At 43.8% G+C, this 24,288-nt stretch overlaps 1 protein-coding gene across 3 annotated transcripts in view; it reads left to right on the plus strand.

Annotated features, from left to right (window-relative positions):
* The window catches only part of SCN8A (sodium voltage-gated channel alpha subunit 8), a 78,906-nt gene that overhangs the window by 8,381 nt on the left and 46,237 nt on the right, over positions 1–24,288 (plus strand). For 2 of the 3 annotated variants that reach the window (XR_008435196.1, XR_008435197.1), the window contains exons 1-3: positions 19,602–19,683; positions 20,704–20,832; positions 23,483–23,574. Coding sequence is in view for 1 of the 3 variants with exons in the window: in XM_053967402.1 (XP_053823377.1) it covers positions 6,987–7,262; positions 16,420–16,538; positions 19,594–19,683; positions 20,704–20,832; positions 23,483–23,574 (706 nt within the window). In the remaining 2 variants the exon portion in view is untranslated. Of the gene's footprint in view, positions 1–6,932; positions 7,263–16,419; positions 16,539–19,593; positions 19,684–20,703; positions 20,833–23,482; positions 23,575–24,288 lie in introns of those variants that run through there. The other variant, XM_053967402.1, reaches the window with a different exon arrangement.

Below are 24,288 nucleotides of genomic sequence, written 5' to 3' on the forward strand. Positions count from 1 at the left end.
AATGGCTGAGTGGTGGCCCCGAGGCCGTGTGGCCCCATGGGCTCCTGCTGTCACATGGTGGCCCTTGGGCATCGATCGCCTTCCCCCAGGTGGCTGCGCCTCCATTGACATCGACAGATACACTGGGATCAATAATTTATTGTTGAGTTCAGAGCAATGGGCTGGCTTAGAGCAGGAGCAGTGAAACAACAAAATGAGTTGGGAACAAGCACAGGGGGAGTTGTTTCAGGAGCCACAGGGAGGAAAGGCGTGTGATGGTGATGGTGGAGTGGAGAGCTGGTCGTGGTGGGACGTTGGCTGGAATCTGGTGGGGTTCAGGAATGCTTGGACTGCCCCTCTTGTGCCTCATTATCCTATTTCTGTGCAGAGGTGGAGAATACAAGTAGGGAAGAAGTGGCTTCCTGCTGCAGGAGTGTACTACAAAACCTCCCTGACATTAGCTCAGGTTCCAGCCTGGCTTTTAACACTTCACATGTTCTTCTGGCTTAGGCAAAACTGTCTCCTTTTCAGGAGGGGTTTCTTCACAGAGAGTGGTCAGGCACTGGAAGGGGCTGTCCAGAGATTGGTGGAGTCCCCATCCCTGGAGGTGTCCAGAGAATGAGTGCACATGGCACTGAGTGCCCTGGGCTGGGTGACAAGTTGGGGATGGGTCACAGGATGGACTCGATGATCTTGGAGGGCTTTTCCAGCCTCAGGGATTCTGGGATTCTGTCTTGAAATGCTGTTCCAAATTTAGAGCAACTTCTGCCTTCCCTTCCCTCAGCCTCGTCCTGTAACTGTTATTCCTGCCTGATGGAGCACTCCAGAAAATGGGAGATTTTGAGGAGAAAGAGCAGCCAAAGGTGGGACTTTGCTCCTTCCTGAGCAGAGCCATTGCAAAATTCAGAGATGTTGCTACCCTCTGAAAGTCCCATTCCATGCTTCTTGTACTTCCTCCCCAGCCAGAAGGTGTGAGGAGTTTATCATGAACTCTGCTGGGAGGTGATTTGGGGAGGAATGTTTGTTGAACACTGCATAACACTGCTGAATTGTCCAGGTAGGGGTGTTAAAGTCACAGGAATAGTTATACAGGTGGTCTTAAAGTTGTGGAAATAAACCCTTCATTGCTGGAGAAGGGAGCAGTGAGGTGTGGGGAGTGAGGAAGGGAGGCTCAGGGGGGATTTCCTCCAGGCTGAGCCTCCTCAGCTGCTCCTCACTGTGAGATCTCTGTCACCCAGGTGGGGAAGTGCCCTGGAAACAGGAGGTTGGATGGCAAATGTGGCCGTTCCAGTGGTGTTCCCAGTGGGAGAGGAACCTTTTCTGGTCTGTTGAGTGAAATCAGTGGCAGGATGGTGATGCCAAGACAACCAGGAATAACTGACATTAGTGGAGGGAGATGTTTGATCAGATATTCAGGGGGTGATGAGGAGGGAAGAAAAGCATCACTCCACAGGGAAGCCTGGGTTGTGTTCCACACGTCAGAAATGTTTAACAGAGCACTAGAAGGGGGTTGTTTATTCTCCCCCCTTTCAAATTTGGCCCCTTTGTACTCAAACCATCTGAGTGCAGCACAACAAGAAATTAATTCCCCCAAAATTATAGTGTAAAATAACCATTCCCTGACTCCTGTTTTATGGGTCATGGATGGGCTGAATGAACTGAACAAGGAATTAAATTTGGGTTAGTGGCTGAACTCTTGCACAAAAGCTATTTTGAACAATTCTTTGTTCAGAAGTTTGAATTTAAAAGGGGGAAGTTGAAGCACTTCAGGTTGTTTAATTTGTGAACCTCCAAGTTCTGTGTGAGCTGGGAGATAAAAACAAGTCGGCCTTGAGTAAGGACAGAATAGGGAACTGGGGATTAATGAATTAACTGGGATTAACTAGTTCTTGTAATTTACTGAGAGATGTTACTGAAGCCACACAGCTACTGGGAGGGAGTGAGGACCCTGCAGGAATCGGTCTTTAGTCGGTCTTCATTAAAGTGTTGTTAATTAATTATGTTTTCTGTGTGGCCAAGTCTTCAAGGCCAGGTTGGACAGGGCTTGGAGCAACCTGGGGTGGTAGAAGGTGCCCCTGCCCCTGGCAGGAGGTGGAACAGAATGAGCTTTAAGGTCCCTTCAAAGCCAAACCATTTGACCATTCCATGATTCTAATATTTCTCTGTTGCTGTTGCTTGCTTCTTCTCTTTCCTCTGTACATTTCTGTTCATTTTTTCTTTCCTCTGTATATTTCTGTTCATTTTTTCTTTCCTCTGTACATTTTTGCTCACTTTTTTTTTTACCTTTAGAGGTGTGTGTGTGTCCAAGTTCAGGCCTCCCATGGCCATTTCAAGACCATGACCATTTCCCTGCCCTGTCCCAAGTCTGCCTTGACCTCTCTTCTTGAGCCAAGCTCAACAAGAACTTCCACAAGGTTTTACACAGGGTGGGGAAACACCCAGCACCAAGCAACAAATGCTGCTTGGGAGTGGAAATATCTCCTTTTCCTTCCACTTTGTAGCATCAAAGGTGCCATGAGAGCTTTCCTTGTTCATCTACACCTTATTTTCCTTCCTGCCTCAGTCCTCACGTTGGAATCAAGAGGCACGTGTGTCCATGTGGGTTATATAAAAATTCACACAGAAGGTCTCTCTGTCTCACAGGCTCACTGTGAATGGCTGACTCGTGGTAATTAATAAAGGAGGAAGTGTATTAAAGCAAGGAAATTGCCTCAAAAGTGTTTTTTAATTTATTTTGATGATCAGCTTGAATAATTTATTGGAATATTTCATAATGTACCAGTAAATGGACTGCTGGGAACATTTAGAAAAAAATAATTAAGTCTTAGCAACTGGGCACCTCAGTGCAGCAGTTTCTGGTGGAAAATCTTTGGCGTTTGAGCAATGTGTGTGTTGTGTGCACCCAGATCCAAGCTCCCAGGATGAATTCCTGGCTCCCTGGCTGGGAGCAGCAGTGCAGTGTCATTCCCAGTGCAGCTATCCATGGATCCCTAACCCAATCACCCTCTTCTGCAACTCACCTGGATGCTGAGTCCCTGTCCCTGCTGATTTTGGCAGCGTGGTGTTGTTCCCAGTGCAGTTTTCCATGGATAAAATTGGAAAAAACCCCACAATTTTCAGAATGTTCCTCTTGTTACAGGTTGAAAAACTTGATGTGGAAAGGGCCGAAATAAATCCTAGGATAAATCCATATCAATCCCAGCAGGGCCATTCCTGGTTGGGAAATAACATTACAAGGTTTTTAGCTTCCAGAAGCTTTGCCAGGCAGGGAAGCTGTGGAAGCTCCTCCTTGATGAACAGGAGCCACACATCTTACTTTGTCCACTACCTTAATGTGGGATAGTTTATTGGGAAAAAAAATGAAGTTAGGACAGGCAAAAACATCCCAAGGAGAGAGACCCTGAGCTCACTGTAATGTGTTGACAGTGCACAAGAAACAGCCCTGTAAGTAATTCCAAAATGCCAAAACGTGGAGGAACTGCTGCCATGTGCAGCTGTGAACCACATTTGGGGAGCGGTGTTGGTTTGTTGGGTTTGGTTCTGTATTTTCCTTTAATTGGGCAGTCAGCTGAGTCGGTGCCTCCAGTTGTGGGTTGTGTAATTTTGCACAAATTCCTTCATGCCTTCTTTTTTTTTTTTTTCCCTTTTTTATGCTGTGTCCCTGAGCTACTTTGGTTTCTAAATTCAGGCCTTACATATTTATCTGTGCCATTCAATTAGACCACATCCCCAATGCTGCTCTATAGTTTCACAGTATGTGGGAAATTTGGTAATTAAATACATGCAAATGCTGCAAGAATAGAATAAATTAATTTTCCTTAATATCAGCAGGCCATTTGGTGATGTCTCAGAGATAATGTGACCAAGATACTGGCTCTTCTCTTCCCTTCTTGCCATCTTTTTTGAGTCTTTACTATTATTACTCTAGAAATACCCAGTCAAGTTTATAGGAAGAGAATCCTGGCCCTGCTGTGCTCTGGAATTACATAAGGAGGGAGATCTGTACTCCAGGTTTTTTTGGATCTCCAAATAAAAACCTGAGCTGGAAACAGCATTTGAGCCCTACGTGTGCGCTGCAGCTTCAGGCTGATGTGTGGATTGGGGGTGTGAAAGGTGGTGTCACAGCAAGGGATAACCTGAGCTCCCTCAGAATGATTTGCACTGGGTGTTCCAGCTTTGGAAATGCTCTGTTGAGGGCTGGCAGCTCCAGGTATTCTTACCAAAGACTCAGTTATTTATTGGGTTTTATTTATTCCTGAAGCCCACTGCACTCCAGAGAGTTGTGGTTCTCTGTTTCAGCTTCCCTGAACTCCTCCCACGTGAATTCAGCACAATCCTCATGGCCTGGGCAGGCTGGGGGTGCTTGACCTCGTGCTGAATGAGCTGAATTTTAACAATTCAACCCCATGTCATCGTTTCCAAGGAATCTGAAAGTCATTTTTTTCTCCAGATCTTTAATATTTATTTGGATGCTGTGTTTGTGTTGCCTGAAAAGATCTGACCTTACTGGTTATCTTTTTCCTTGCTTGAGGGACCTTATCCCAGGCAGCTCTGGGACTCGTTCTGTGCCATACCCTCACGGTTTTTGTGCCTTTCCTCTTGGATTTGGTGTTTGTGTCCCTCCCCGAGCACCGTGTCGAGGCTGGGTTCTCTTCCAGCCTGCAGCACTGCAGTGCTGTTGCATCAGTGCAGGCTTTCTGTCATCCCTCTCCTCCCTTGGCCTCTTCTGGAGTGAGAACAGCCTGACGAGGTAGCAGCAGCTCAGAAATGCAAAGGTATTCCTGGAATTGCTGGTTCTGGAGCGGAGCTGCGGAGCCGTGCTGGTGGGCGGCTGCATTCGGGGGAACCAACTTCCTCACAGCTCTGCTTCTCCTGGCAGTGGGTGGAGGAGAGCAAGGGGCTCCGTGGAGGGATGGGGCAAACCCTGCCAGGGCAGGCTGGAGGCTCTGGGAGCTTCTCCTCACCTGTGCCCTGCAGCCCTCCCTCTGCTTCTGTCGTTTGAGGTGTATCTGATGCCAACAAGCCCCTGTGTCTAACCCAAATAATCGGAGAAAATTGAACTTTCAGGAATTACTCTTGTGCTTGATGGAAGTATTTTTAAATGATTTCGCTTTTATGGCCTCAGATTAATAGAAACCCTCATAATTGATAGAATTGTGGAATGGGTTGGGTTGGGAGAGGCCTTAAAGCTCATCCAGTGCCACCCCTGCCAGGGACAGGGACACCTCCCACCAGCCCAGGTTGCTGCAAGCCCTGTCCAGCCTGGCCTTGGACACTTCCAGGGATCCAGGGACAGCCACAGCTTCTCTGTGCACCCTGTGCCCCAGCCCCCTCACAGGGAGGAGTTTCTTTATATAATTCTATGTCTGTAAAGTGAAAAGGTGAGATTTGACTTCCTGTTGCAGAGCTGTGACGTGCTCCGGAGCAGGTGAGGCAGGTAAGCCTGGTGAGGGCTTGGCCCTACCAGAGGAGCATTCAGAATTCTCCCTGGACTTGGTGAAGTCATTAGGGAACTTCTCATAGCTGCAGGAACACCTGATAGGGGCACCAAGGAGCATTTTTTGGGAGTGCTCAGCACACTCAGCTCATGTTGGTGCTGGTGCTGTTTTAAACCCAGCCCCAGGTTCCTCCTTTGTGTACCAGGGAGTGCTTTGCTAAACACCTTGTTAGCACAGTGAGGAATGTGCTGGTCCCCTGCACCAGGCCCAGCACCTGCTCCAGCTTGAGCTGCCTTGGAATTTTGTCTAAAAATCGGTTTTGCTGAGAGCAATGACTGGTCAAGCTGGTTTTGCAGGAAAATAGTGGCTTTGAGGACGAAGTTGCTTTTCAGAATGTTTTTTCTTGAGTAGTTTGTGTTCAGGAGGGCCCAAGTTGGGGTGGCCACCAGTGGGGCTGGGGGAGATCCTCCCAGCTGCTTCTTGCTTGTAGAACTCGTTGAAGTGGCACCTTGGGCAGTGACAGGTGGGGTCAGCTGTGCCCAGCGTGGCACCTGCCTGCAGCTCCTTTTGGGAGTGAAACCAGCAGCTCTGCTCCTCACTCTGATGCCTTCAGTTTTAGCTTTCATATTTTCCAGGTTCTGTGCTGCGTTGGTACAGAGCTCTGAACTTGATATAAAGTGTTTTAGCAAGTTCTCCTCAGAGTTCAGTCAGACAAAGCAATCCTTTTCCAGCCCAGAACCAAGGACACCGCTGCAGCCTCAGGCCCAAAAAGTGCCAACAACAGCAAATTGAGGAGAGCAGTTTGGGAGGATGGGACTGCATCACCTGGAGCTGGAATTGAACAATTAACCCCTCATATGTAAATGGACCAAACTTATATTTGTATGAAAAACTCATATGACTCAAAGTCCATCTTGGATGGAGCCCTGGCCAGGCTCTTGTACTGCCCAAGGTGCATCATTTGAGGATATCATTTTAATAAATCCCTCCTTTATTCTTGAACTCTGTGTAGCTCTGTTCCAGGAGCCTCTCAAGGCATCACCTACAACCTCAGGGCTTCAAAAGTATAAATAAAAATTTATAATTGTATGAAAAACTCATGACCATTGTCCATCTTGGGTGGACAGCAAGAGCCACAACTGGGCTCTTGTACTGCCCAAGGTGCATCCATTGAGGAGATCATTTTAATAAATCCCTCCTTTATTCGTGAACTCTGTGTAGCTCTGTTCCAGGAGCCTCTCAAGGCATCACCTACAACCTCAGGGCTTCAAAAGTATAAATAAAAAATTATAATTGTATGAAAAACTTGTGACCATATTGGGTGGAGCCATGGCCAGGCTCTTGTACTGCCCAAGGTGCATCCATTGAGGATATATTTTTAATAAATCCCTCCTTTATTCGTGAACTCTGTGTAGCTCTGTTCCAGGAGCCTCTCAAGGCATCACCTCACGGGGATGTGACGAGCAGGGCTCCCCGTGCTCTTCTGACCTCGTGCCTGTGTTTTCTCCCCAGCAGAGCTGACCTGCCCGGGCTGCAACACCTCGAAAGAAGCTGCTGCAGGATGAAAAGATGGCAGCGCGGCTGCTCGCACCACCAGGCCCCGAGAGTTTTAAACCCTTCACTCCGGAGTCCCTGGCCAACATCGAGAAACACATCGCGGAGCTGAAGAAGAAGCAGCGCTCCAAGCAGGACAGCAGCCACCGGGATGACGACGAAGACAGCAAACCAAAACCAAACAGTGACCTTGAGGCGGGCAAGAATTTGCCTTTCATCTACGGGGACATCCCTAAAGGGCTGGTTGCTGTGCCCCTGGAGGACTTTGACCCTTATTATATGACCCAGAAAGTGAGTCTGCAAGGAAGGAGTTACTAAAGCGCCTTTTTTTTTCCCCTTGGGAAGGTTTGGGTATGGTTTGAACAGAAGATAAAAAGAAAGGGAGTCTTGGATGGTTTGGTTGTTTTGCTTTCTTATGTATTTTTCTGTGAGGTTTAACAGAGGTGATGTGATCGCCTCTATCACCTCAGTCTTTAAGGATGGAGTTAGGAGAACAAGCTCTGGAAACTAAAAATGGTTCAAGTTGTGCTAAAGTGCCAGTTTTAACCATCAGGGCAATAAGAAGAATTTAATTGAGGGGTAACAGTGAGGGTTTCAGTGTGTATTTCATCACTTACGTGGAATTCAAGCTGAAATTGATGGTTAGGAAGCACTGGGACACAGAATCGTGGCAAAAAAGGAGACTAATCAACTCTCTTTCATCTTAATTTTTATTTGTCTGGGACTAAGGTGATGTGGCAGGAAGCATTTATGGGTGCTGAGGTGTTTGAAGAAATGATGTGGTGAGGGGATGCTTGGCAAACTCTGCTGGGATGAAGGGAAGGGATCTGCTGGTGATGGAATGAGGAGCGTGGTCACTGATTTTCTTAGAAGGCTGAAGCTGAGGTTCTTCAGTGTTTAATTTCATTGCTTTCTTTGATACAAGTCTAACTGAGCCAGCTGAAACAGTCACCATCTCCACTGAGGCTCAGCTGTGCCTCTGGGGGAGCTGCAGATTGAGCTGTGTGGGTGACAGGAGCTGTGATGTGGCTGTTGAGAGCTCAGAACTGGCTGCGTGTGAAATCCGTGTCATGGGTGACCAATGTTTGATGAGTTTTTGCTGGGACAGACGTTTGTGCCACGCTCAGAAGCGACTCTGAGACTGGCAGGGCATCATTCACATGAAATCAGCTGAATCTGGGGAGTGATGAGTGTAACTGACCCTTCTTTACTGTGTTCACACTGATTAATGTAATGGTTGGTTGTGTCAATTAATTCTCGTGTCCAGAGTGCTGAGGGCAGGTTCTGACTCAGAGCAGGGCTGTGAAATTTGGGGATCTGTGTGTGGCATCGTGGTGCCCAGCTGATGTGCTCCTTCAGGAGATGCACTACCAGGAGCTGCTGTGGGAACGAGGCAGCTTAGTTATCCTCAGGAATACTATTTTATTTATGAAACAAATAGTTTCTCTTTATTAAACCAGTCTGGTTCTGGTGAGGGCAGGTGATGGAATTACAGGATTTGGTTTGGGAGGGACCTTAAAGCTCATCCAGTGCCACCCCTGCCAGGGACAGGGACACTTGCCACCATGCCAGGCTGCCCCAAGCCCTGTCCAGCCTGGCCTTGGACACTTCCAGGGGCACCCACAGCTTCTCTGGGCACCCTGTGCCCACCCTCACAGGAGAACTCCCAAGGTCTCTTGACCCCTTTTAGCCACCACAGGGGTGTTAGGAAATGTCTGTGATCCCCACTGGCAGATTTTTGAAGCCTCTCTGTGTCTGTGAGTTGAAGGGGTGGTGGCAGTGGGAGAACTGGGCTGATTCATGGTTTTTTTGGCTGAAGTAGGTGGCAGTGCTGAAGGGGCAGTGGGCAGAGCTCCGTGGTTCTCAACATTCCACCCCAAACCAGGAGGCACAGGGAACCCCGTTATCCCTCCTGCCGCATCCTGCTCCACGTTTGCCTCCCAACACAAGGCTATTAATAAACCTTTCATTTTTAGAGCAAGAAATGAGCTGCATTCCCCTCTCTGAAGGCATCTGTCACATCTCTGGGAGCGCCGTGTGGAATCCTTGGCGGGCTGAGATGCAGGGAAGGTTCTGGAGATGGGAGCAAACTCCCCCCCAGCCCTGCTGACCTCGAGCAGGGTCTGGCTCTCCCCACCGACCCTGAATCCTCTGCTCCCTTCCTGTTGTGTCCATCCCAGCATGGCCTTGCCTTAGTGCTCCTTGCTGCTTCCAATAGTCAGTGACTTTCCACAAAGAATTTTTTTTTAAGGCCAATAAAAAAGGGCCCTTCTCTGAATCATCAGGAATTGCGAATCTGCTTGAATCATGGGAAGTTTTCCAAGATTTTTTTTTTTTTCTCCCCCTCTCCAGAAGGCTTTGCATCACAGGTCTTTGCTTTTGCAGCGTGCACAGGGACGAATGAGCCGGTTCCTTTCCCCTGCAGGAGGACACGGTGATCTTGGTTTGTCTAAGGAAACTGAAACTGCATTTTAACAGAGCAGCTGAACCTCCCAGCACCTGTAAACTGATATCTAAAGGAGAAACAGTGTGACCTGGAAACAGAACCGTGGCACAGGGAGCCACAAGTCCTGGGTTTGTAGCCCAGCAGTGGTTTTGTCCAATGTGCTGCTCTTTCCTCTGCTCACTTTCATTTTGCAATATGGGAGTCACAGAATCCCTGAAGCTGGAAAAGACCTCCAGGATCAAGTTCAGCTTGTTCCCAGCTCTGGACACATTCTAGCCCCTGAGTGTCTTGAAGTGAGGGGTAAGTCATGGCTTTGAGGAGAGTCTGGAATCCCTTTGCTCACAGGTAGCAGGTTTGGGAGCTGCTTTAGCTCCTTTTTGTCTCTGTATAAGGACTAGAAAGAATTTTTTTATGATTCTTTGTTTCACAACTTGTAATGGCCTTCCAGTTCCTGGCCTGAAGAACAAGGCAGGAGCAGTAGTTGCCCATTTTTATTATGGAAACCCAAACCATTCCAATAAATATATCCAAAAGGCAGGTACATGAACTTCCTCGTTCACATGTGCGAACAAAATTCAGGAAAACCCCCTGTGTGAGCAGCCCCAGCCACGGGAGCAGAGCATGGCCTTAAATCCTTCAGTGTTTCTTAAGATATCAGGACCATCTTCCTCTTTCATTCCTTCAGCCTTACCAGGATTTCCATTTTGAATGTTTTTCTATCTTCTACACCTCTCTTTCCTTCTGATCCATTTGTGGCCCAGCCCATTCCTACTAAACACCTCCTCACCCTGTTCTTTCCCTCTGGACATGATGTTTGCCAGGTTGGGGCCGTTCTCCTCAATTCCCTGGAATTTCCAACTCCCTCGAATTTCATCCCTGCTGCAGAATGAGGAGAAGGTGCTCCTGCTTCTGCAAAGGCTCCGGTTAGGAGGCAGCAGAAGGTCCCTGGATATTCTGTGAGCTGAGGCTGTGGACAAGTTTAGGTGGGTGGATTTCAGAGGAAAAAAGGAACAATGTCCACGCACACGTGAGGTCTGAGGCTGGGCTGGGACGTCTGAGGTCACCCGTGGCTGCCAGAGAAGCACCTGAGGATCTCTCCAGAGCCTTCCTGCCAAGGGAGTGACTTGCAGCTTTGTCAAGTCACATGCCAGCTTTGGAAACGGGCCCTGTGGGTCCAGAATGTCACCTTGGCCCAGGAAAATCACAGGGATGTGAGGGACCAGCTGCGGGAGGCACGTCTGGCTCTGGAATGTGCCTCAGGAGCCTTGGCCCGTGGTGTCTGCAGGGAGAGGTGGTGACTCTGCAAGGTCACGACACCATTCCTGGGTTTGCATTTCAATGAAGTCACCAAAACAGAGGAAAGAGTCAGAACCATCCCAAAAAACAGCTTTTTATTCTTATTTCCAGCGTCTCATTGCCTTTTCCAGGTCTTGAGTGCTTAATGGTGTTTTTTCTTCCACTCTGCCTCTCCAGTCGGCTTCAAAGGAGCAGGAAAAGTGGGTGTGGAAGGGAAGGAGTGAAGAAAGGAAATTGGATTCCCTGGCAGTCGTGTTCTGCAGTCCTCTCCAGGTGTTGGAGGGAAGGCAGAGTGTGATGGAGCTGCTGGCTGAGTGTGGCTGTTGGTGCTGTGGATCCAGGCAGAGCTGGGATCAGGGAGTGCCAAGTGTAGAATCTCTGCTCCCATCTCCTGAATAACTGCAGCCCACTCGTGGTGGGGGAAAGGGTGGAGAATTATTTCTGGCCAGGAGGCAGAGTGGATTTCCTTGCACAGAAAACTTAAAAATCAGGAATTCTCTCCAGCAGCTCCACATCCTCCCGGGGCTGGGGCAGCTCTGCAGGTGGGGTCTCACCTGAGCAGGGCAGAGGGACAGGACCCCCCCCCTCCCCTGCTGGGGACTCAGCCCAGGCTTGGGGGGTCCCTGGGGCACCTCAAACCCTTCTCCCCAGGGCTGCTCTCAGGACTGATTGTGTCTGTAATTCTTCAGGGTGCCCGAGTTTGCTGTAAATTCCTTTTCCAGCAGCCCCCGTGGCTCGCTCAGGGCGCCACCAGGAAGTCACCGCTCTCCCCTGCTCCACGTCGTGTCACTGCTGCAGGAATGTGCTCCCATATGTTCTGAGGCTGTTCCTAAAGCTGTTTGCTTCTGAAATCTCCTGCCCACTCCCCCTCACTCCTCAGCCATTACAGAACTGCTCAGTGGCAAACCTGCAGGAAGCAGGAATGTTCTAAATCTTGCTGGAGCTGGATGATTCTTGCCATCCCCCAGTTGGTTCTGTTGCTCTCCCAAGCACAGTCATCATTTTGCAGATTGATTTTTATGAAACCTTCTCTTTATGAAACCTATTTCCAAGGTTTTGGTGGGTCCTGATGAACTTGATGGAAACTGAAGAGGATGGAGTTTTTTCACAGCTCTAACAACAAATGGAGGCTTTGGGAAGTCCAACCAGACAAAACCATCTTCTTAAACTGACTGCAAAATACCTTTTTCCAGGTATCACCTTCCTCTGAGTTTTGAGCTTTGCTTCAGCACATCTTAAAAGCTCTTAAGGATGTTCTTGGCCCAGATCCAGAAAATGTTTTAAGAACTTGCAGCCATTTTGAAATGGAGTTTTAATATGTCAGCAGCAGAACGGAAAACTAAGAGAGGATTTAAATTGCCAAACACTTCTTGGCTTTTGGGCTTTTCTTTCTATTGACGAGACCAAGTGGAGATTTACTCAGGATTTTAGAGGGTACCCAGTGGAATGGTGGATCTCGGAACAGTTGTAATCCATGAGCAGACTGGAATTCTGACACCTCACTGCTGTGAGGGTCGTGCTGAAAGGCCCAGGGATGATGGGCTTTACAGGCAGGAACAATTCAGCACGTTTTGTGGTCTAAAAGGAGAAATCTGGGCAGGGCACAGGGAGAAAACAAAGAACTGCCTTAGGTACAGTCACAGAACAGGTGAGGGATTCAGCAGGAAGAACATGGAGTTGATGTTTGGTGGGGAGGGGGATGAAAACTCAGATTTCTTGATGGAAAGGGTGGTCAGGTGTCGCTATATTCCTTGTCTCTCCTGGCCCTGGAGTATCCAAAGCCAGGTTGGACAGGGCAGGGGTGGAATGGGATCTTCTGAAGGACATTTCCAATCCAAACCATTCCACACCTCCATGATTGTTGTTCAGGGGGTGGAATGGGATCTTCTGAAGGACATTTCCAGTCCAAACCATTCCACACCTCCATGGTTGCTGTTCAGGGGTGGAATGGGATCTTCTGAAGGACATTTCCAGTCCAAACCATTCCACACCTCCATGGTTGCTGTTCAGGGGTGGAATGGGATGGTCTGAAGGACATTTCCAGTCCAAACCATTCCACACCTCCATGGTTGTTGTTCAAACTCGGTTGTCGCTACTGGACACGAAATGAGTACACAGAAGCTTGGTAAGTTCAAAAGAGAAAAAAGACAAAGTTTTATTCAAACATCTGGTATTTATAGAATTCCAGAGGTGACCATGGATTGGAGGATGGAATTGCCACCTCTCCAACCACACTGGTCAAACCAACAGTCCATCAATTCTCTCCTCCCACAAAGAAGAAGGCAAAACAATCATTATTTACGTGAACAGTGCGTGAGAACTGCAGCAGAAATATGTAAACATTATCAGAAGGCTGAAGAAGTTTTATGAGAACTTTAAAACTTTCAAAAGAACTATAAAAGAAAACTTAACACTTTTAAAAATCAGGGCAACAGTCAGGCTTTGGAAGGGGCTGCCCAGGGAGGTTTGGACTCCCCATCCCTGGAGATGTCCAAGGAGTGACTGGCACTCAGCACTCTGGGCTGGGTGATTGCTCACAAGTTGCACTCGATGGCCTTGGAGACCTTTTTCACCCTCAGGGATTTGGGGATTCTGTGGTTTTTACAGCAGACAGTGCCAAATTCCTGAGTCAGGCCTTGTGAAAGTGGCTGTTCCACGGGATCCCTGCCATGTGCCAGGACCAAGGGCTCCCAGCCTCGTGTGGGGCTGTTCCCTCCACCCAGCCCAGCTGAGTTTTGGGTTGTTCCCCCTCCCTGAAGCCACACACACATTTCTGTGTCTCCAGGGTTTTACTCCTGCTGATTTTGGCTGAACGAGCCACAGGCTCCTGCCTGGGGATTTTTCCCGTGGGAAATGGAGGCACAGTGGAACTGAGCCACCTCTCAGAACTGCTGAGTGGGGTTTGGGAAGTTCCTGTCTTCTCCCAGCTCCCCTTGTCCCACGTAATGTCCAGCATGGTCCTGCTGGAGGGTTCATTGCTCAAAAGGTGTGGGAGAGTTGGGAGATCCTTTTTAAAGAGATTTAAAAAGGAAGGGGGTGCGAGTCCTGGGAAATTTGTGGTGTCAGGGAAGGGGGGAGAGCTGATTCCTAGAACTGGGTGTCCCCTGAGCTCTCTGTAATGGCAACTTTGGGCCTTTTAGAAGGTTTGTCCATGCCAAGGTGGTCTGGTCATTAATTCTTGATGCTCTTAATTTAAGAGCTGTCCAGGGCTGTCTTTAAAGTGCTTTTGGTGGGGGATGCATTAGTGGTTCTGCTAACAAACCTTCCTCTCTTGCTGCTGAACCACAATCTGATTTTGATTTCCTTTGCAAATAATTTACTGCTCAATGGTCTAATTTAACCAAACGAGCTCAAATCTGTTGTTTCATTGATGAAGAAAATGACAAATTTCCTAAGAGTGAATCTCCTGGGGAAGCCTGTGCTGGCAGAGAGCCCTGGTGGATTCCCTGGGGTTGGGCTCTGAGCTCGGGGCTGTGCCAGCCGGGGGCTGGAGACAGGAGTGAGTCCAGCTGTGCTTTGGGGCCATCCTGGAGAGGATAAAAATGGGATAAATGGTGTCAGGGGAAGGGCTTTGTGCACACAAATTGCATTTTTCCCTGGCTGGGATGGTCCTGATGGTTTGCCCCTGATGCTCCTGGTGCTGCTCTCTGCAGGGAGAATGGCCCAGCAGAATTCTGCCCCACGCTCACACGGATCATCCCCCAGGTTCTTAAGGAAAAAATGAGCCTGAAATTAATTCCACAGGTTCTTAATGAAGAAATGAACCTGAAATTCATCCCACAGGTTCTTATTGAGGAAATGAACCTGAAATTCATCCCACAGGTTCTTATTGAGGAAATGAACCTGAAATTCATCCCACAGGTTCTTAAGGAAGAAACGAACCTGAAATTCATCCCACAGGTTCTTAAGGAAGAAACGAACCTGAAATTCATCCCACAGGTTCTTAAGGAAGAAATGAAGCTCCCATTTAACCAGCTCTGGGGAAAGGCAGTGAGAGCCAGGGCTGTGCTGGGTGACCTGTGTCTGCTGGGCTGGGGGGCACTGCCACCTCATCCTGGTCCTGCTTGCCTGTCAGCCTCTATTTCCAGGGATTTGCAGCAGCAGGAATTGTTGTGGTTATTTGGGATGTGTGATAATTCACCTGTGGGGAGTTTTGAATAAGTTTGAGACGAGACCTCTGAGTGGTTTTTAGTGGTGCAGTTGATTTTCTTATTTTCTGTGTAAGTAAAGAAGGGTGAGTTCAGCTCACATTGTTACAGCACAATTCAGAAAGTCACAAGACCCTTGGTTACAAGTCCTTTTAAAAGTTATTAACCAAGGAAACACTTCTGCCAAAGATATTTATGGTTTTGACCCAATCCTTAAATATTTCATCTTATAGACCCGTACTAGCATGTAAACTTTCTTAGCCAATATATAATTATAATATAGGTTTGTTATATTAATAATAATAATATAGGTTTGTTTATAGCATATATAATAATATAGGTTTGTTTATAATAATATAGGTTTGTTTATAATATACATAATAATATAGGTTTGTTTATAATATATATAATAATATAGGTTTGTTTATAATATATATAATGTTATAACACACAAACCTATAGTACTATATTCCAAACTCCTTTGCTCTGTAACTACTTTAATTTTTTCTACATCTTAAACTCTAAAACTTTAAACTTTCCTTTACTTAGCTGAATGTGTCTCTACTTTAAACTCTAAACCCACATTTTCACCTCTAACACTTAAGCTTGAAGGCCTTTTCCAAGGTCTCCGATCAAATCCAGTGTTTTAATTTTAAATTTCAGCTTACAAGCCTCAAATTCTACGAGTTCTTTGCGTTTCAGGTCCCAGCAGGGAAGGAGGCTGTGCCAGATCTGCTCCGTTCTCATCCTTGGGAAGGAAGAACGGGGTGTGGGAGAGGGAAGAGGGGCTTGCCTGGGAGGTTTGGCTTCTGCCTCGTCTGACATCTCAAATTAAATGGATTTTTGGAGCAGAATTACCCCTGGTGGCCTGGTGGGTGGTGCCCATGATGCACTGCTGTGTTGTACCCTAATGGGAGCTTCATAAAGGAAATATTAAAAAAACCAACAAAAAATGCTTTTTTTTACCCTGAAATTTTCTCTACTTTGTGCAATTCCTGCTATAATTTCCCTGCATTAATTATCTCTTTCATGAGCTTCATAAAGAAAATACTTAAAAAAAAAAAAACCAAACCAAAAAATGCTTTTTTTTACCCTGAAATTTTCTCTACTTTGTGCAATTCCTGCTATAATTTTCCTGCATTAATTATCTCTTTCATGAGCTTCATAAAGGAAATATTAAAAAAAAAAACAAACAAAAAATGCTTTTTTTTACCCTGGAAGTTTCTCTACTTTGTACAATTCCTGCTATAATTTTCCTGCATTAATTCTCTCTTTTATAAGCTTTATAAAGAAAATATAAAAAAAAAAAAAAAACCAAAAAAACAAAAAATGTTTTTTTTTTACCCTGAAATTTTCTCTACTTTGTACAATTCCTGCTATAATTTTCCTGCATTAATTCTCTCTTTCATGAGCTTCATAAAGGAAATACTAAAAAAAAAAAAAAACAACAAAAATGCTTTTTTTCCCCCTGAAATTTTGTCTGCTTTGTGCAATTCCTGCTGTGATTTCCCTGCATTAACTCTCTCTCTCTTTCTCTCTTTCTTTTTTTTCTCTGCAGACCTTTGTAGTACTAAACAGAGGGAAAACACTCTTCCGATTTAGTGCCACACCTGCCTTGTACATTTTAAGTCCTTTTAATCTGTTTAGAAGAATAGCTATTAAAATTTTGATACATTCATATCCTTTTTATTACTGAATTACCGTTGTGTATTAGTTGCAAATCTCTTAGCTGTTGTCTTGTTGCTGATCTTTTCTGTTTGTTGAAAAATCTCTTTACTTGCTGCCTTTTGCTCAGTTCCCAAATATAAATATTTCAGTCCTGCACCTGGAGCTGGGGCCTCAGAATATGCCCCAAAAATCCAGATTTTTTTACTGGAGGAAAAAGCAGTTCTTTAGCCACATCCAGTGAAGGGAAAATCTTTATTTTCCCTGTTCACACACGTGGATGAGTTTTTGGAACTCATTAAGTTCCAAATTAAGATTTGACTTAAGGTGAAGGAGAGTTACTGAAATGGTTAAACCGAATTAAAATAGGGTTTTGTTAAATTAAAATTATTAAAATTGAAATTAAAATATATGTAATATATATTCTATTTATATATCATTCTATGTAAAATATTACACAGAAATAAATAGAATTATTACCTAGAGAACAAGCCACAGCCCACCTGGTCTGCAATTAGACCCTGACCAATTTCTTGCTCTTTTGGCATCTCTAAAACATCCTCCTTAATGGCAAAGCTCTTCCAGAACGTCCCATTGCAGAGCTTTGGAAGCACCATCTGATGCTGTTATCAGGAGAAAAAAAAAATAATGTATTTTATTGACTGAGCTGCTTATTTATTTATTTTTAGAAAATGGCTCTAAAATGGAAACACCTCCCCATGGTTTAGAGGTTTCTGTAGTTTCCCTTCCTGGATCTCAGCTGGAGGAAAAGCTTTTCCATCTTCTCAGAGCTGACCTGGGAATATTTCCTTTGGCTCTTGGCTTGTTTCTCGTGGCTTTTCCTCCCCCTGGATGTGCAGCTCAGGGATGAATTCTGAATTTCTGCCAGGTGCTGCTGAAGGCCCTGGGGTCTCTCTGAGTCTCCTGAAATCGTTTTGGGAGTGAAATAATCTGGATTTCCCCACTCCTCATTCAGTGCTTACTGAGCAGATGGATTCAGGGACACCTTTTCATCTCAGCCTCTGAATTGAGTTGCTGAGACATACCTGAAAATATAGCATTGATTTCTGTAAAATGAACTTTACAAGTAAATTCCATTTAAATCAACCAGAAAATTCACCAAAAGGTGACATAAAATGCCAATTAGGTAGTCATATATGTTATATACTATATGTATATATAAAAAGTATATGAAATTTAAATAAACAAAAAAATTCACCAAAAGGTGACATAAAATGCCAATTAGGTAGTCATATATGTTATATACTATATGTATATATAAAAAGTATATGAAATTTAAATAAACAAAAAAATTCACCAAAAGGTGACATAAAATGCCAATTAGGTAGTCATATATGTTATATACTTTATGTATATATAAAAAGTATATGAAATTTAAATAAACCAAAAGATTCACCAAAAGGTGACATAAAATGCCAATTAGGTAGTCATATATGTTATATACTATATGTATATATAGAAGGTATATGAAATTTAAATCAACCAGAAAATTCACCAAATGGTGACATAAAATGCCATTTATGTAGTCCTATATGTTATTTAGTATATATTTATATATCGTTATATAGCTATAACTATATATAGTTATAGTTATATAGTTAAATATACATAGTACTCATAATACAGTATATTAAAATATATAAATATAAATATTTTATATAATACAGTATATATGTTATGTAGGCTATAAATAGTACACATAATACAGTATATTAAAATATATAATGTGAAAATATTGTACATAATACAATGTGTACAGCATAGAGTATATATGTTATGTAAGATATAAATAGTGCACATAATACAGTATATTAAAATATATAATATATAAATATTGTATATAATACATTGTAAATAGTATATGTGTTATGTAGTATATAAACAGTACATACAATACAGTATATTAAAATATATAGCATATAAATAGTACACATAATACAGTATATTAAAATATATAGTATATAAATAGTACACATAATACAGTATATTAAAATACCTAATATATAAATATTGTATATAATACAGTGTATATTGCATATAGTATATGTGTTATGTAGTATATAAATAGTATAATAATACAGCATACTAAAATATATATAATATAAATATTATATATAAAATATCTATAAATATGTATAGTATATAACTATAGTATATAAATATATAAACATATAGCATATAAATACTATATATATGTGTATATATATGTGTATATATGGAGATATAGATCTAGATATAGATAGAGATATAAATAGATATAGGTATAGATATAGATAGAGATAGAGATATATAGATATATATAGAGATATAGAGATATAGAGATATAGATAGAGATAGAGATATATAGGTAGATAGATATAGATAGATATAGATAGATAGATATAGATATATTGATGTATAGATAGATAGATATAGATAGATATAGATAGATATAGATAGATATATATAGATATATTGATATATAGATAGATAGATATAGATATAGACATATAGATATATAGATTTATAGATCCTATAAGCAATCCAGTGCACCCAGCACACAGATGTGCTCTGCAGCCCCACACACTAAAGACAGAGAATTCATTTCCCGTGGCTGCTCCCGAGCCCAGCCGGGGCGTGCCTGGGTCCTGCAGCCCCGGGGCCCTGTGGGGTGGGCAGGGTCCCCTTGTGCCCTGAGGGGTGGGCAGGGTCCCCTTGTGCCCTTCGTCCCCTTGTGCCCTGTGGGGTGGGCAGGCTCCCCTTGTGCCCTGTGGGGTGGGCAGGGTCCCCTTGTGCCCTTCGTCCCCTTGTGCCCTGTGGGGTGGGCAGGCTGCCCTTGTGCCCTGTGGGGTGGGCAGGCTCCCCTTGTGCCCTGTGGGGTGGGCAGGGTCCCCTTGTGCCCTGAGGGGTGGGCAGGCTCCCCTTGTGCCCTGAGGGGTGGGCAGGGTCCCCTTGTGCCCTGAGGGGTGGGCAGGCTGCCCTTGTGCCCTGAGGGGTGGGCAGGGTCCCCTTGTGCCCTGTGGGGTGGGCAGGGTCCCCTTGTGCCCTGGCTCCTTGACTCTGGCACGGTGTTCAGCATGATCATCATGTGCACCATCCTGACCAACTGCGTGTTCATGACTTTCAGTAACCCGCCCGAGTGGTCCAAGAACGTGGAGTGAGTAGCGATTGTTGCACATTTCAGTGCCCAGTGGTGTTTGCTGAGAACCTCCCAAAGCGCTGACTTTGTTCCCTGGAGGAGCCTGAACTCCCCCGTGCTTTTATCTGCACGCGCCCCGTGGGCTTTTTCCCTTTGTTTGTGGTTTTTTTTTCGGGTATTTTTAGGTTTTTTGGGGAGTTTTTGGTGTGGTTTTTAGGTGTTTTTTGTTTTTTTTTTTTTTTTTTTTTGTTTGGTTTGGTTTGGTTTGGTTTTTGGTGTTTATTTTTGTGGTTTTTTTTTTAATTTTATTTTTTGGGTTTGTTTTTGTCTTTTTATATTTTTGTTTTGGTTTTTTTTTGGTTTTTTTTTTTTGTGTTTCTTGTGCTTTTAAAAATCTTTTGGAGCCTTTTATTTAAACCAAATATAATAATAATCATAATATAAATACAATTCTAATTGTAATAATATAATTAGAATATAATATGATATAATAATATATAAAATAATATATTATTATATACAATAATATATAATGATAAAAGCATAATAATATAATATATCATTATATATCATAATAAAATATAATAATTATATTTATATTTATATAATATTATAGATAATACATAGATTATATATATTATATATTATATACAATGTAATATATACAATATGATATATAATTTATATTATATTATATTATATTATATTATATTATATTATATTATATATTATATATTATATATTATATTATATTATATTATATTATATTATATTATATTATATTATATTATATTTATTATATTATATTATATATTATTATATAATATATAATACATATTATATAATATATAATATAATAATATAATATAATAATATAATATATTATATTATATATAACAACAACAACAATGTAGAATTATTTTAATTAATATAGAATTATTTTAAATATAGAATTCTTTTAATTCTTTTAATTATTCGACCAAATACCATTATAATTCCCCTTTTTTCCACCACTAAAAGGACGTTTCCTCGTGACAGGTACACATTCACCGGGATTTATACGTTTGAATCACTCGTGAAAATCATTGCCAGAGGTTTCTGTATAGATGGCTTCACCTTCCTGAGGGATCCCTGGAACTGGCTGGATTTCAGCGTCATCATGATGGCGTGAGTTGTGTTTTCCCAGGGATTTCTGTGCACGGGAGGGGACGTGGCCTGAGCAAGAGAGGGGGGCGTAGATTTGTCAGGAAAAAACACATAAAGGAAAACTTCAATGAAACCCCCCCCTTTGATTTTTTTTCAAGGAAAGTTTCACCCTGGTGGGATTTCAGCTCTAAACTGCAGCAGCGTGGAGTTAGTGGAGTTACTACTGCAAAAAAAAAAAAAAAATTGGATTTTCTTGGATTTTTTTTCAAAAAATTGCCTTGATTGATACAAGGTTTTAGGTGGTTCTTGCACCAGATCAGCATAGGAACCAAATATCTTTAAATTCCAGTCTCTGCCACCCCTTCCGTGGGCTGTGACTGGAGGTTGGACTGTGATTAATAACCCATTAATAACCTGTTAATAAGCCATTATTAACCCATGAAGTGGCAGTGTCAGAAAGGAGACATTTGATTTTCCCTCCTCTTTTTTTTTCTCTTGTGCTGGATTGGGCTGATCCTGAGGATCATGGGCGTGTCTGAGTCAGGAAATTCCTGGGTTTTATTAAAACAGGAATTTCTGGTTTTTCCCATATTCTCCACTGGAAAAATTCCTGGGTTTTTTCCATATTTTCCTTTTTTATTTGCCCTGAGCTGATCCTGGCTCAGACTTAGTCCTGCTGATGGAAATCTGGTCTTTGTCACTGGTACTCCAAGTTGCTGGTGGAAGAAATATTTTTCCTTGAAAAGCCAATAACCAGGAGCTCCAAACACTTGAATTTTTGTTATTTTTCTACCTTTTAGTTGTTTATTTAAATTATATACAAAGAATTGAGCATTGTCCTTGAAAAGCCAATAACCAGCAGCTCCCAACACCTGAGTTTTTGCTCTTTTTCCACCTTTCAGTTGTTTATTTAAATAATATACAAAGAACTGGACATTGCCCATGAAAAGCCAATAACCAGCAGCTCCCAACACCTGAGTTTTTTGAAGCCCTTGAGGCCTTTCTGCAGCAGGAAAAATCCTGAATGTTGAGCATTTCTTTGCTTTTTCATACGAAGTTTCTCCCCAGGCAGCACAGAGGAAATATTCTCTGAGCTGGGGTAAAATACAACCCTGTTACCAAGCCTCTTCTCCCCTGTGTACCTTGGGTTTTTCTGCTTGGAAAAAGAGAATCAAACCTTCCTGTGGCTCACAAGCAGACATTGAAGCATAAAGGATTAAAAATGGAGGATGCTAATTAAAACGAAGGATGCTAATTAAGTGGAAGGATGTTAATCAAAGCAGAAGATGATTATGTTGTCTTAAAAAACATGAAGTGAAGCGAATATACCTGAAACCCCTGATCTGAGGTACAATCATGGAATCATGGATTGGTTTGGATTGGGAGGGACCTTACAGCTCATCCAGTCCAGGTTGCTCAGTGTTGTTTTGATTTTTAAAAGTGTTAATTTGTTGGGTTTTTTTTAATAGTTTTTTTTTAAAGTTGTCTCCAGCCACACTGGTCAAACCAACAGTCCATCAATTCTCTCTTCCTACAAAGAAGAATGCAAAGCAATTATTGTTTACATGAACAGTGTGTGAGAACTGCAGTAGAAATATGTAAGCATTATCAGAAGGCTGAAGAAGTTTTATGAGAACTTTACAACTTTTAAAAGAGCTATAAAAGAAAACACTTTTAAAAATCAGAGCAACAGCTCAGGGTGGTGTCACCAAAACTCCTCAAATATTTGGCATTTTTACAATTGCCTTCTTCTGTAGAGGTTCAAAGGTTCAAATTCTCTCTAGGACTGGTGTGGAGTTTGGGGCACCACAATATGGAAAACATCTGAAGCTGTTGGAGAGGGGACAAGGGGATGGGGCAGGGTCTGGAGGAGTGGCTCAGGGCTCTGGGGAAGAGAAGAGGGGAGAAGAGACTGAGGGGAGACTCATGGGGGGCTGCAGCTCCATCCCGAGGGGCAGCTCCGGTCTCTGCTCCCTGTGACCAGGGACAGCACACGAGGGAACCAGTGCAGCTGTCAGGGGAGGGATATCAGGAAAAGATCCTTCTCCCAGAGGCTGCTGGCACTGCCCAGGCTCCCCAGGGAATGGGCACAGCCCCGAGGCTGCCAGAGCTCCAGGAGTGCTTGGACAGCACTGCCAGGGTGGGATTTTTGGGGTGTCTGTGCAGGGCCAGGGCTTGGACTGGATGATGCAGTGGGTCCCTTCCAGCTCAGGACATTCCATGATTCCAGCTGAGGATGGGTATCCAGCCACGTACCTGGGCAAGCTGCTTGAGGAGCAGAGAGACTTAAACCTCATTTTACCCCTGCACCTTTGTCTGTCTCTCTCATTTCAATGCCACTTCTGAAGCGTTTTAAATCACAAGCTGTTTCCTACAAGCAGACAATTTATGCAAAGGAAGGTGACCCCAACGGTGCCATTAACTCTGGTTTAATTCTGCAGGTATATAACAGAGTTTGTAAACCTAGGCAATGTTTCAGCTCTGCGCACTTTCAGGGTTCTGAGAGCTTTGAAAACTATTTCTGTAATTCCAGGTAAGGCGGCCCCGGTTGGTGTTTAGCTGTCGGGTACAGGCCCCTGTGAGTGATGTATTGCTTTGTCTGTAGTTGTTGTTTTATTTTGGTGTGTGTTATTGTCATGGTGTTTTTTGTGTGTGACCTCCCTCATTGCAGATATGTCACAGAGTTTGTGGACCTTGGGAATGTCTCAGCATTGAGAACTTTCAGAGTTCTCCGAGCTTTGAAAACTATCTCTGTAATTCCAGGTGAGAACCATTCAGCATTAAAGGCTGGGCTTGTGTGTGTCTCCTCTCTGTATTTCCCCTCCCCTCCTGCACTGCTCATTCCTCAGAAATGGCACTGGGATTTTTTTGGATGGGATTTGCAGTCTGTGTAACAAAGCAGTTTGAAATCAAGGCTCCTGGGCCATCAAATTATGGCTGTTATTCCATATTTTCTGTCCCTTTGTATGCACATCTCATACTGATCTCTGAGACTAAAGCCAGGCTTTAAAGTTTAATTCCAGATGAAAAGGATCAGGCTCCTCCTCAGGCTGAACAGTTTCTGGCTCAGGGACTCGCCCTGTTCTTGTCAGTGGTTTTGGAGTTGCTTTAGGAATAATTTTATAAAGCAACAGAACAAAACCCAGCCAAGATTAAAACCATTTAGCCCATTTATTGTGCCACTCCAGAGCTGGACTTGTCAGGACCACCCTTCCCAAAGCTGCTTCTGGACTTGTAACTCAGCTGGGTGTCACGGGGTGAGCAGTGCCCTTCCTTTGGGACACCATGGAGACATCATGGACTGAGAATGACAGAATTCCAGTCTGGTTTGGGCTGGGAGGGACCTTAAAGCTCATCTTGTTCCACCCCCTGCCTCCACCTCCTACCAGGAACACTTTCCACTAGACCAGCCTGGCCTGGAACACTTCCTGATCCTGAATTCTTGTGCAGAAAAGCTCCATGCACGTGGTTTCTCAA

This window comes from Vidua chalybeata, chromosome 30 (assembly GCF_026979565.1).
Source record: "Vidua chalybeata isolate OUT-0048 chromosome 30, bVidCha1 merged haplotype, whole genome shotgun sequence".
Lineage (NCBI taxonomy): Eukaryota > Metazoa > Chordata > Aves > Passeriformes > Viduidae > Vidua > Vidua chalybeata.